The sequence below is a fragment of the Hyla sarda genome, chromosome 3, assembly GCF_029499605.1.
Source record: "Hyla sarda isolate aHylSar1 chromosome 3, aHylSar1.hap1, whole genome shotgun sequence".
Lineage (NCBI taxonomy): Eukaryota > Metazoa > Chordata > Amphibia > Anura > Hylidae > Hyla > Hyla sarda.
Window position 1 is genome coordinate 27,655,833 of NC_079191.1, and position 13,298 is coordinate 27,669,130.

Genomic DNA, 13,298 nt, shown 5'->3' on the forward strand with positions numbered 1-13,298 from the left:
AAAGCAACAGTGGACCTTAAGATCCTCATGGAGGAATTGGAGAGGGCTCTTACCAATGAGGTTCGAATTTGGTGGGATGTTTCCAACTTGAAGAAGTATGTCGAAGACAACATGGTTCCTAGAGGACTACGAGGACTACGTTGTTTGGGGACCAATTTAAGGCCGAGTGGGAACGACTTATGACTGAATTGTCACTTAAATTTATGAACTTAATTATTGCCTATGAAGAGCAAGCTTTGTTGGAAGCTGGTGAAAACATCACAAAACTACAACTATCACTGCAACAATATGAGAATCATCCTGCTTTCGTGGAACATGATAGTAAGATCAAAGACAACATTGCCAAAGCCGAATCAGTCATCACAGAGGTCAAACAAAAAAAGTTCATAAGGGATTTGCAGGATTATCAAACCAGTGCGGTTTATCAGTGGCCAACAACGGACAACAGATCCAACCCCAAATCCATTTTAAAGAATGGGCGGGGATGCAAACATACCTCCAAGAATAAAGCATCTATTTCCATTAAAGATTTCAAAGTCAGTTTTACATGCATTGACGGTGATTCCATGGACTGGAGACCAAACAGATGTATCTGGACCTGTCACTCCGGCGGCTTCCTCCTCCCCCTTACCAACGTCATCTAAGGTACCGGCGAATCACTCTACGTCATCAAAAAACGCAGAGCGGGGAGGAAGCACCGGACGTCCAAGAAGGAGCCCACGGTCTTACAGGAGAAGGTGAGCACAATACCTGTTTTCATCCTATCGGCAAAGACTTTGTCTTCTTATGAACTGAGTGTCCTTTCAAAAGGGCTTACTTTTGCTCCTTCCTGCCGTTTCAACCTATTCAATACTCTATTGGACATAAACAAACTAGTAAGAGACATTACGATAAAAAACATTTTCTTAATATGTCCGATAGTCATGTCGATGTCGATACAAGTAGTAACCTGAATATAACTAATTTGCATGAAAATGTGGCTACGTCTGTTGATTGTATTACAGGTACAAGTGCGGCTCCTTCTAGGGACAATATTCGCCAGCATATGTATACATTCAGTGACCAGTGTATTGTTTCTGAATTACAACAACTGTATAATATGTCTTATGTTGGTGGGGTACCTGAATTTGCTACCTCTAACCCGGATTTCTATCCGGTTATGTCGAGGACTCCCGTTCTCTACTCCCACGAGTTGTTGACATTATCGAGTTGTTGATGTTATCGAAAAAGAAAAACAGAAAATTTGTTGGTGATTTATCCCCCCAGGAAAAGATAGCTCTGGACCATCTCAGTGAATCGGACGATATCATCGTCCGGCAAGCTGATAAAGGGGGGGCGGTCGTAGTCCTCGATAAAGGACTATACCGCAAATTGAATATGACCATGCTGCAAGATACCAACACCTACAAAACACTGTCTGGCGTTCCCACGTGTACTTTTAGACCGATGTTGGAAAACCTTGTGGACCTTGGGGTAGCCAATGGATTTATTGACCAGCGACAAGCTGAGTACATTAAAATTAAACATCCGGTTATTGCCATATTCCATTCGCTCCCCAAGGTCCATAAGGATGTGTTTCCCCCACCCATGAGACCAATTGTGGCAGGGATATCCTCCCTTAATGAAAGATTGTGCTCATGGGTGGATAACCTGCTACAACCATTGATTGGCCAAATTCCGGGTTATATTAAAGGGTACCTCTCATCAAATAAACTTTTGATATATTTTATATTAATGAATGTTGAATAACTTTCCAATTGCATGTTAATGAAAAATATGCTCCTTTCTATTGTATTTTTCCTGATCAGTCCTGTCAGCAAGCATTTCTGATTCATGCTGGAGTCCTAAACACTCAGAGCTGCCAGCCTGCTTTGTTCACAGCCAAACAGGCTGTGAACAAAGCAGGCTGGCAGCTCTGAGTGTTCTCCTTTGTGAACAAAGCAGACTGGCGGCTCGTAGTGTTTAGGACTCCAGCATGAGTCTGAAATATTTGCTGCCAGGACTGGTAGGGAGACCCCTAGTGGTTATTTCTTCAAAGTGGAAAATTAAATAGAAAGAAACATATTTTTTTAATAACATGCAATTGTGAAGTTATTCTGCATACATTAATCTATAATATATCAAAAGTTTTTTTGATGAGAGGTACCCTTTAAAGACACCGGACATATTTTGACTATGTGTGAGGACATAACCTGGCAGGATAATTATATATGGATAACTGCAGATGTCACCTCCCTTTATTCAGTTATACCTCACACATTAGCCAAACCCGCATTGAACTGGTTTTTGAATACATACTCACAATACTCTGCGGATTTATGTGAGTATATCATCCTAGTGGTAGAGTTCTTACTTACACATAATTTCTTTAAATTTGACCAGCATTTTTTCCTTCAAACAACTGGAGCATCGATGGGGGCGAAGTTCTCCCCCTCTCTCGCCAACATTTACATGTGTTGGTGGGAGAGGGAGATTATCTTCGCCCCCAGTAACCCTCATTCTTCCTCCATCCTATTGTATGGCCACTACATCGTTGATCTCATATTTATATGGGGCTCGGGTGTAGCGGCCTTGGAACAATTCTCAGATTATTTAAATGATAATGATTTCAATTTGAGATTTACCGTGTCATCTCATGTCCCCACTGTCTCCTTCCTGGACCTTTATTTGACTGGTGATATTATCACCAAAAAGATTGTAACGTCTACATACAGAAAGGAGACTAGTGTGAACTCCATCCTACGGGCTGACTCGTGTCATCCCGCCCACGTGACGAAAAACTTACCCGTGGGAGAGATGATACATGCCAGACGTAACTGTTCGAGACAGAAGGATTTCGATCGCGAGATCGGGGTCATTTCATCTCGATTGAGATCTAGGGGCTATCACGACCGACATATTCAGCGTGCGATTAATATTGCCCACGATCGTGATCGCACAGAACTTCTATCTGGTGGGTGGAAATATTCCCGTCCCACCAGTAATGAAGACATGGAGACTCAAGGGCATTGGGTTTAGATGTATACCTAAAAAAGCCAGAACCATCTCCAACAAGGTGTCTCCTAGCCTTTTCTTGAGCACCAAGAGTCACAAGACTAATTGGTTGCGACATCAAGGCTCGTTCGGATGTGGTCACAATAGGTTCACTTGCTGCTCTGTTATGTTCAATAGCACAACCTTTCTGTCAGCATCCAATGGAGAGCAATTCAACATGGCACACTTTGTAAATTGCAACACGCACCATGTTGTATACCTTATTACGTGCCGGGAGTGTAACATCTAAAATGTGGGGTGTACGACGGGTGCCCTGAAAGTGAGAGTTCGGAGGCACCTGTCGGACATCCCCTATTTCAACTCCCAGCACGTATCCATGGTGAGCCGACACTGTGCAGAGAAACACTCAGGTTCATTTCGTAGCCTGTATGTACAGGGCATAGAAAAAGTCACTGTACCTCTGCTAGGCGGAGACCACAGAAGAAAGTTACTTGACCGCGAGGTCTATTGGATCTTAAAACATGATACTAGGTCTCAGAAGGGTTTGAACAAGAGGCAGGACACTATGTTGTACTATTAGATACATATATGATAGAGTACAATAGCTAGTAGTTCATATCAATACTTGATTTGTTACATGGTGTCCTACTCTTGTTCCTACCCCCCTGTAGAGTACAGAAACATAGGTACTTCCCTCACGATAGAAATTATTTGCTCCTTATATAGTGTAGCATTTTTTGATGTTCCCACATGAAAGTAATAACAAATAATTCTTTGCCAAAGTTTTCCACAGTCAGTAGTCCTCTCTTCTTCTCATTTGGTATATTCCTCAGTCATATATCGACCTCAACATGTTTTTTAATTTAACAAAACAAGTTTACAATATCCCATAGTATGTGGTTTTTGATATATATATATATATATATTCTTTGGATTAGTGGCCCTCGTTTTTTCCTCATTGTGTTTTTTCTATAGAACCTACATTATTTCTCACGCGTTGTCCTGCATCCATTCAGATTTATCTTTATTATTTATATTTAGAATAACATCAGTATATGAATTCTCTTCCATTTTCTGTATGTTCAGATGTCGGTCCAATCCATGAGAATAGATTTTATTTTATATATTTTTTAGCATTTTTACCAGTGATTTGTATCAGGTTCTTTTTCCTCAATATATTAATGTCACACATAAGTACTTTGTGACCTGGCATAATTCCTTATCACTGCTGGTATTGGTTCTATGCTGTGTGCAGCATTGATAAACTAGAACATATAAAGGGTGTGACTGACATTGTATATTATTGTGTAAACTTAAGTTATTGAGTTATTACCATGTTTTTTACACAAACTTGTCTTTCTTTATCCCTGGTAAAATTTATTGTATTATGGCTCTTCTGCTCTTATGGCTCTTTTAGATTTTATCTATGATCAGTCTTGTCCATTGTGCTCTTTTTTGTCTAGTGTGAACACAAATGTAAATCTGTTCCTTGTGTGTGGAGATGCGCCGCCCTGGCCCACTCAGGTGTTTTCACCTGGTGGGGGAGGGCGGTGCTAACCACTATAAGGGCCAGACGGATCTGAGTATACCTCAGTACGACTAAGGCGACTATGGTTGCTGAAATGTGTCACTCTACTCCATGATCCATGTTGCTGTTTTCTGTGTGAATTCACAATAAATCATCTTCTTGCATCGTGCTTTCGTGCTGGATATTCTTCAATTTTCAACAATAGAAAAGGGATTAGTAATTTGTCCCCCATCTGAGTTTTTAAGGAGATTGATAGATGGTCAGAAAAATAAAAGGATTTTGGCTCACATATATAAGGCACCTAAACAAACTTTGAGACAGGACATGCTACATGGAAGTACCCGAGCGTGGCAAGAAGATCTGGGACCTATAGACGAAAGTGGGGAGGAATTCATAAAGGGTTCATAATAATAATCATAAAATTATACAGTTTAACATTGTTTATAGATTGTATTATAACTTTCATTTTTGTACAAAATAGGTAATAGGTAGCAGATGCCCTAAATGCGGAAGAGAAGAGGCAGGGTTTTTACATATGCTGTGGGCTTGTGGCAATATTCAAGAATTCTGGACCAAAGTTTATTCTGAAATATCGTTAGGAGGTGGACTCTTGAATTTTTCTTTTTTCGGTCTGGTTTAGACTTTGTTTTTATGTCTGAACTGTTTCTGTGCTAATTCTTTCTCTGGTTGGAAGAGTTAATGCTCTCAGCCTATGACAGCTTGGGTGTGGTTTTAAAACCCGAGCTCAGCTGGTACTCTGGGCTGGTGATTAGTTCAACTCTGACTATTTTGTTATTCACCTTTGATATATCTGTCTGTCTGAGTTTTTACCATGGTGGTTTCCTGTTATGATATAGATTTTAGCATGCTTGGTTTTAGTTCATTTGTCAGCTTTTAGTATTGTGTATGTCCGTTCTCCCTTAAACTTGTTATATCTTAGTCTATGTTCACACTGTTAGTCTTGTTCTTGTACCCGTGCTCAGTATTTAGTTTTCTTGTTTAGAGTCCTGACCTGTATTCCTCCATGTTATGGAATTTGGTTTTGTAATATTCCTGTTTGTTATCTTGATCCGTATTCCTCCATATTTTGGGGTTTGGTTTTGGTGGAGTCTCACCCGGTTCTCAGACCGATGTTCCATGTATTATATTTCAGTTTATTCTGCCTTGTTTGTATATTGATATCTGTTCTGGTTTTTGTATTCCCGTTACGTTTCTGGCCTGTCCCCGACTATGTACTGTATTTTCGGTGTACCTTTAAGCCTATTGCACATTAGCGTAGGAAGGGACCAGTGCCCAGTTTTCAATCCATCATTTTGGGTGGATGGGCAAGTAGGCAGGGAGAGTGTTTCTTGGCACAGCTTAGGACTCACTCTCCCTGTCCACTCCCGATCATGACAGGAAAAGTATTTTCGAGAACGAGGGAGAATAAAGCGAGAGTTTATTAGTATTAATAATGTATATTTATTAGATTTATGAATTATTGTTCAAAGGGGGAAAATTAGTTGGTATTATATAATTTTTTATATTTCTTTGGGGGGGGGGGGGTAGGAAAATAAACTGAATATATCATTGTTGTGATACTAAGGTGATTAAATAAAAGGGGGGGAGAAAAGAAACTATGATACCCAGAAAGGGACCCCTTGCGATCACCTATATGATGCCCCAGCTCTGCTCAGGGTAATGAGTGTGTTTACCATAGCACAAACTTCCATGGGTCTCTATTGGAGAACCGAAGATACACAAACCTGGCGGTCATACCCCCGTGATCAAACACTTATCCCCTATCCTGCAAATAGGGGATACATTTTCTTACACTGGATAACTCCTTTAAGTCATTCTGATGATTGCATAGAGCTGCAGGTATCTCATTTATTGTGGGTCTTATCTGTATGTTGGTAATGTGATTACTGGTATATGTTAAAGGTACACTATATATCGGAAACCTTCGGGACTTAAACCTTTTCACAATGTCCATTAATTGCAAGGAATTGCACAGATCTCATGCTTCTGTGGGTGTAAGACTAAGCCAACGGCAGCGGTGAGATCCAACTTTGCTTCAGGAGGAGCCTTGAATGTGAAGTTCTGTAGCAGCTTAGTAAAGACGAGGAAAAGCTCCATTTTACCCAAGTTCTCCCCAACACAACTTCTCTTCCCTACAAAAAGGAGCAGAGAGAAAACATTACAGTATTAGTTTATCACGGAGTGTGGTAGCAGGCGGCCATTTTAAGTCGTTGAGGTGTTTACCTTCCTTTTCATTGATATAACTCACCTGTAGAAAATGGTATGCAGGCCTCATTTTTGACAAAGTTTCCATCAGAGTCCAGAAAATGTTGAGGGTAAAATTCATCAGGTTTTTTGAAGTATTTGGTGTCTCGTAAGACTGATGTCAGTGATGGAATGATGTAAGTTCCCTGCAAAGATTGGGGAATTTATGAATGATTCTTCTTACTAAAATCCAGCACAAGATCAGTATTCTTTAGGGCAGGGCCATCATCTATTGTATCTTGGTGACATATGGGAAATGGTCAGGGCTCCTGAACTCCCTACTATGTTCATCAACTGTCATCTTATGCCCTATTGCATACACTTTGGGCGCACCTGATCTTTACTAGCCTCCAAGGCTTATACTGTATGTTTAGTTGCACCATTCAAGAGGGAAGACAAAATAGTAATTGGATCCTTTGAATTTACAGTTAGGTGAAAGCAAAAGCGCCATGATGGGAACTAGTCTTCCCATTATTACCTATGAAATAATACCCTGACATTTTATACTTTTTTTTCTATATTTTCTTCCTCAACCACCTGTACAGTACATAATTATACTAATGTACTGTTATTTTTTACTAATAAAGCCTCAACAGCATCCCTAGAGGTGACTGAAGGCCCCTCCTGTGTAAATGTCTAACTGCCGCGGTCCCTATTGACTATGCCATCTAGGTGGTTAAATGTCTGGGAGTTGTCAGAGTTGGTAATTTTGGCCCAAGCTAATGTTGTTGGGGGCTAAACAACTAAAGGAATGGGGGCTCAATCTAATATCTAGTATACAATTGGGTGCTACTCAGTGAAAGAATCACAACACATCCCATAAAGAAAAAGCTACACTGAGATATAATAGCACACCAGAAATATAATGTCAATAACACATAATCTTTATCACACAATTGTTTACATACACTGAAGAGTCACAGGCATGGAGGGTGTTAAAAACAATTAAAAACTGGCCCACAAGAGCCAAAGGCACTACTATATAATGGCTTCCAGTCCCCTTTACTGTGTAGTACGGGGCATGGATCAGCGAGGGTGCTGAATATCGTCAACTCACCAATTGATTTCCAGAAACTCCTTTAACCTCTTCAGGACCCATGACGTATGCATACGTCTTCACACCCTGGGTCTTAAGGACCCATGACGTATGCATATGTCATGTCTTTTCCTGGTCTCCGCCGCTCACCCGGCGGAGATCGGAAGCGGATCCCTGCTGAAATCCTTCAGCAGGGATCCAGGGCAAACGCCGAGGTGGGCCATGTATGCCCCCCATGTCGGCGATCGCCGCAAATCGCAAGGGAAATCGCCCTTGCGATCTGCGGCGATACCGGGCTGATCGGGTCTCTGGGACCCGACCGCCCGGTAATTTTGCATGATCCCGGCTGTCACAGACAGCCAGGATCATGCTGAAGACTAGGAGCGAGGTGGCAAACCTGCCACCTCCTCCTATTCCCTGCGATCTGTCGGTTAGTTAACCAACCAATCGCAGGAGGGGGGGCGGTTACTTCCTCCCGTCCTGCCCGGCCCATGAAAGTCCGGAGAGGACGGGAGGAAGACCGGAGGACGCGGCTGGGGACGGGGGAGTGCTGGGGACCGGCCACGGTACTTACCTCGTCCCTGAAGACCCGGATCCCGGCGAGGAAGATGGCGGCGGCGGCGACAGGTGAGTAGATCTTCAGCCGCGGTTGGGCCCTTTACAGCAATGCACGTCGCCGTAAAGCGACATGCATTGCTGTATTGGGACCCTATATACTACAACTCCCAGCATGCCCAGACAACCCTTGGCGTCTGGGCATGCTGGGAGTTGCAGTTTTGCAACATCTGGAGGTCCACAGTTTGGAGACCACTGTGCCCTTCCAGATGTTGCAAAACTACACATCCTCAGCATGCCCTTAGTGTCCAGGCATGCTGGGAGTTGTAGTTCTGTAACATCTGGCCCTTCAGATGTTGCAGAACTACAACTCCCAGCATGCCTGGACAGTTTTGGCATACTGGGAGTTGTAGTTTTGCAACATCTGGAAGGGCACAGATTGGGAACCACTGTATTAGTGGTCTGCAAACTGTAGTCCTCCAGATGTTGCAAACTACAACTCCAAGCATGCTGGGAGTTGTAGTTCGGCAACATCTGGCTCTAAAGATGTTGCCGAACTACTACTCCCAGCATGCCTGAGAATGTTTGGGAGTTATGGTTTTGCAACAACAGGAGGCACACTGGTTGGGAAACATTGTCTGTTTCCTAACTCAGTGTTTCCCAACCCGTGTGCCTCCAGCTGTTGCAAAACTATAACTACCAGCATGCACTGATAGACTGTGCATGCTGGGAGTTGTAGTTTTGCAACAGCTGGAGGTCCCCCCCTTGTGAATGTACAGGGTACATTCACATGGGCAGGGGGCTTACAGTGAGTACCAGGCTGCAGTTTGCGATGCAGCTAATTTTGCGCGGCAGCTCAAACTCGCAGCGGGAAAATCGCTGTAACCCCCCCGCCCGTGTGACTGTACCCTAAAAACACTACACTACACTAACACAAAATAAAATAAAAAGTAAAAAACAGTACATATACACATACCCCTACACAGCCCCCCTCCCCAATAAAAATGAAAAACGTCTGGTACGCCACTGTTTTCAAAATGGAGCCTCCAGCTGTTGCAAAACAACAACTCCCAGTATTGCCGGACAGCCGTTGACTGTCCAAGCATGCTGGGAGTTTTGCAACAGCTGGAGGAACCCTGTTTGGGAATCACTGGCGTAGAATACCCCTATGTCCACCCCAATGCAAATCCCTAATTCAGGCCTCAAATGCGCATGGCGCTCTCACTTTGGAGCCATGTCGTATTTCAAGGCAACAGTTTAGGGCCACATATGGGGTATCGCCGTACTCGGGAGAAATTGCCTTACAAATTTTGGGGGGCTTTTTCTCCTTTCACCCCTTATGAAAAGGTGAAATTGTGGTCTACACCAGCATGTTAGTGTAAAAAAATAATTTTTTTACACTAACATGCTGGTGTTGCCCCATACTTTTCATTTTGACAAGAGGTAAAAGGGAAAAAAGCCCCCCACAATTTGTAATGCAACTTCTCCCGACTACGGAGATACCCCATATGTGAGCGCAAAGTGCTCTGGGGGCGCACAACAAGGCTCAGATGGAAGAGTGCACCATGTACATTTGAGGTGATTTGCACAGGGGTGGCTGATTGTTACAGCGGTTTTGACAAACGCAAAAAAAAAAAAAAACACATGTGACCCCATTTCGGAAACTACATCCCTCATGGAATGTAATGAGGGGTGCAGTGAGAATTTACACCCCACTGGTGTCTGACAGATCTTTGGAACAGTGGGCTGCGCAAATTAAAAATGTTGTACAGCCCACTGTTCCAAAGATCTGACAGACACCAGTGGGGGGTAAATGCTCACTGTACCCCTTATTACATTCCTAAAGGGGTCTAGTTTCCAAAATGGTATGCCATGTGGGAGTTATTTTGCTGTCCTGGCACCATAGGGGCTTCCTAAATGCGACATGCCCCCCGAGCAAAATTTGCTCTCAAAAAGCCAAATATGACTCCTTCTCTTCTGAGCATTGTAGTTCGCCCGTAGTGCGCTTCAGGTCAACTTATGGGGTACCTCCATACTCGGAAGAGATGAGGTTACAAATTTTGGGGGGTATTTTCTGCTATTAACCCTTGCAAAAATGTGAAATTTGGGGGGGAAACACACATTTTAGTGAAAATTTTTTTTTTCTTCGTATGCAAAAGTCGTGAAACCCCTGTGGGGTATTAAGGCTCACTTTATTCCTTGTTAAGTTCCTCAAGGGGTCTAGTTTCCAAAATGGTATGGCATGTGGGTATTTTTTGTTGTCCTGGCACCATAGGGGCTTCCTAAATGCGACATGCCCACGAGCAAAATTTGCTCTCAAAAAGCCAAATATGACTCCTTCTCTTCTGAGCATTGTAGTTCGCCCATAGTTCACTTCATGTCAACTTATGGGGTACCTCAATACTCAGAAGAGATGGGGTTACAAATTTTGGGGGCTATTTTCTGCTATTAACCCTTGCAAAAATGTGAAATTTGGGGGGAAGCACACATTTTATTGAAATTTAAAAAAATTTTTTTTACATATGCAAAAGTTGTGAAACACCTGTGGGGTATTAAGGCTCACTTTATTCCTTGTTACATTCCTTAAGGGGTCTAGTTTCCAAAATGCAGTGCCATGTGTTTTTTTTTTTGCTTTTCTGGCACCATAGGGGCTTCCTAAATGCAACATGCTCCCCAAAAACCATTTCAGAAAAACGTACACTCCAAAATCCCCTTGTCGCTCCTTCCTTTCTGAGCCCTCTACTGCGCCCGCCGAACACTTTACATAGACATATGAGGTATGTGCTTAGTCGAGAGAAATTGGGCTACAAATAGAAGTATACATTTTTTCCTTTTAACCCTTGTAAAAATTCAAAAATTGGGTCTACAAGAACATGCGAGTGTAAAAAATGGAAATTGTGAATTTTCTCCTTCACTTTGCTGCTATTCCTGTGAAACACCTAAAGGGTTAAAATGCTGTCTGAATGTCATTTTGAATATTTTGGGGGGTGCAGTTTTTATAATGGGGTCATTTGTGGGGTATTTCTAAGATGAAGACCCTTCAAATCCACTTCAAACCTGAACTGGTCCCTGAAAAATTGTGAAAAATTGGAAAATTGCTGCTGAACTTTGAAGCCCTCTGATGTCTTCCAAAAGTAAAAACTCGTCAATTTTATGATGCAAATATAAAGTAGACATATTGTATATGTGAATAAAATAAAATAATATTTGGAATATCCATTTTCATTACAAGCAGAGAGCTTCAAAGTTAGTAAAATGCAAAATTTTCAAATATTTCATCAAATTTGGGGATTTTTCACCAAGAAAGGATGCAAGTTACCAAAAAATTTTACCACTAAGTTAAAGTAGAATATGTCACGAAAAAACAATCTTGGAATCAGAATGATAACTAAAAGCATTCCAGAGTTAGTAATGTTTAAAGTGACAGTGGTCAGATGTGCAAAAAATGGCCGGGTCCTAAGGTGTAAAATGGCTGGGTCCTTAACCCCTTAAGGACCAAGGACGTACCGGTACGTCCTTGGTCCTGCTCTTCTGATATAACGCGGGGTTACACAGTAACCCCGCGTCATATCATGGCGGGTCCGGCGTCATAGTGAAGCCGGGACCCGCCTCTAATAGCGCGCAGCGCCGATCGCGGCGCCGCGCGCTATTAACCCTTTAGCCGCGCGCTCAAAGCTGAGCCGCGCGGCTAAAAGTGAAAGTGAAAGTTCCCGGCTAGCTCAGTCGGGCTGTTCGGGATAGCCGCGGCTAATCGCGGCATCCCGAACAGCTGACAGGACAGCGGGAGGGCCCCTTCCTGCCTCCTCGCTGTCCGATCGCCGAATGACTGCTCAGTGCCTGAGATCCAGGCATGAGCAGTCATGCGGCAGAATCGCTGATCACTGGTTTCTTATGAGAAACCAGTGATCAACATAGAAGATCAGTGTGTGCAGTGTTATAGGTCCCTATGGGACCTATAACACTGCACAAAAAAAGTGAAAAAAAAAAGTGAATAAAGATCATTTAACTCCTCCCCTATTAAAAGTTTGAATCACCCCCCTTTTCCAATAAAAAAAAAAACACAGTGTAAATAAAAATTAAAATAAACATATGTGGTATCACCGCGTGCGGAAATGTCCGAATTATAAAAATATATCATTAATTAAACCGCTCGGTCAATGGCGTGCGCGCAAAAAAATTCCAAAGTCCAAAATAGTGCATTTTTGGTCACTTTTTATATCATTTAAAAATGAATAAAAAGTGATCAATAAGTCCTATCAATGCAAAAATGGTACCGTTAAAAACTTCAGATCACGGCGCAAAAAATGAGCCCTCATACCGCCCCATACACGGAAAAATAAAAAAGTTATAGGGGTCAAAAGATGACAATTTTAAACGTATTAATTTTCCTGCATGTAGTTATGATTTTTTCCAGAAGTCCGACAAAATCAAACCTATATAAGTAGGGGATCATTTTAATCATATGGACCTACAGAATACATATCAGGTGTCATTTTTACCGAAAAATGTACTACGTAGAAACGGAAGCCCCCAAAAGTTACAAAACAGCGTTTTTTTTTTCAATTTTGTCGCACAATGATTTTTTTTCCCGCTTCACCATAGATTTTTGGGCAAAATGACTGACGTCATTACAAAGTAGAATTGGTGGCGCAAAAAATAAGCCATCATATGGATTTTTAGGTGTAAATTTGAAAGAGTTATGATTTTTTAAAGGCAAGGAGCAAAAAACGAAAATGCAAAAACGGAAAAACCTCCGGTCCTTAAGGGGTTAAGGGGTTAAAGGGGTACTCTGGTGGAAAACTTTTTTTTTTTTTAAATGAACTGGTGCCAGAAAGTTACACAGATTTGTAAATTACTTCTATTAAAAAATCTTAATCCTTCCTGTACTTTTTAGCAGCTGTTTTCAACAGAGGAAAATCT

At 42.1% G+C, this 13,298-nt stretch overlaps 1 protein-coding gene across 1 annotated transcript in view; it reads right to left on the reverse strand.

The window, feature by feature from the left end:
• Positions 1-6,390: 6,390 nt before the first annotated feature.
• LOC130360516 (cytochrome P450 2C5-like) overlaps positions 6,391-13,298 on the reverse strand; it is a 78,517-nt gene continuing 71,609 nt past the window's right edge. Inside the window, exons 8-9 of the mRNA XM_056563017.1 lie at positions 6,792-6,933; positions 6,391-6,675 (exon numbers count right to left, since the gene is read on the reverse strand). Of these exons, the coding sequence (XP_056418992.1) occupies positions 6,497-6,675; positions 6,792-6,933 (321 nt within the window). The 3' untranslated portion in view covers positions 6,391-6,496. The remainder of the gene's footprint in view (positions 6,676-6,791; positions 6,934-13,298) is intronic.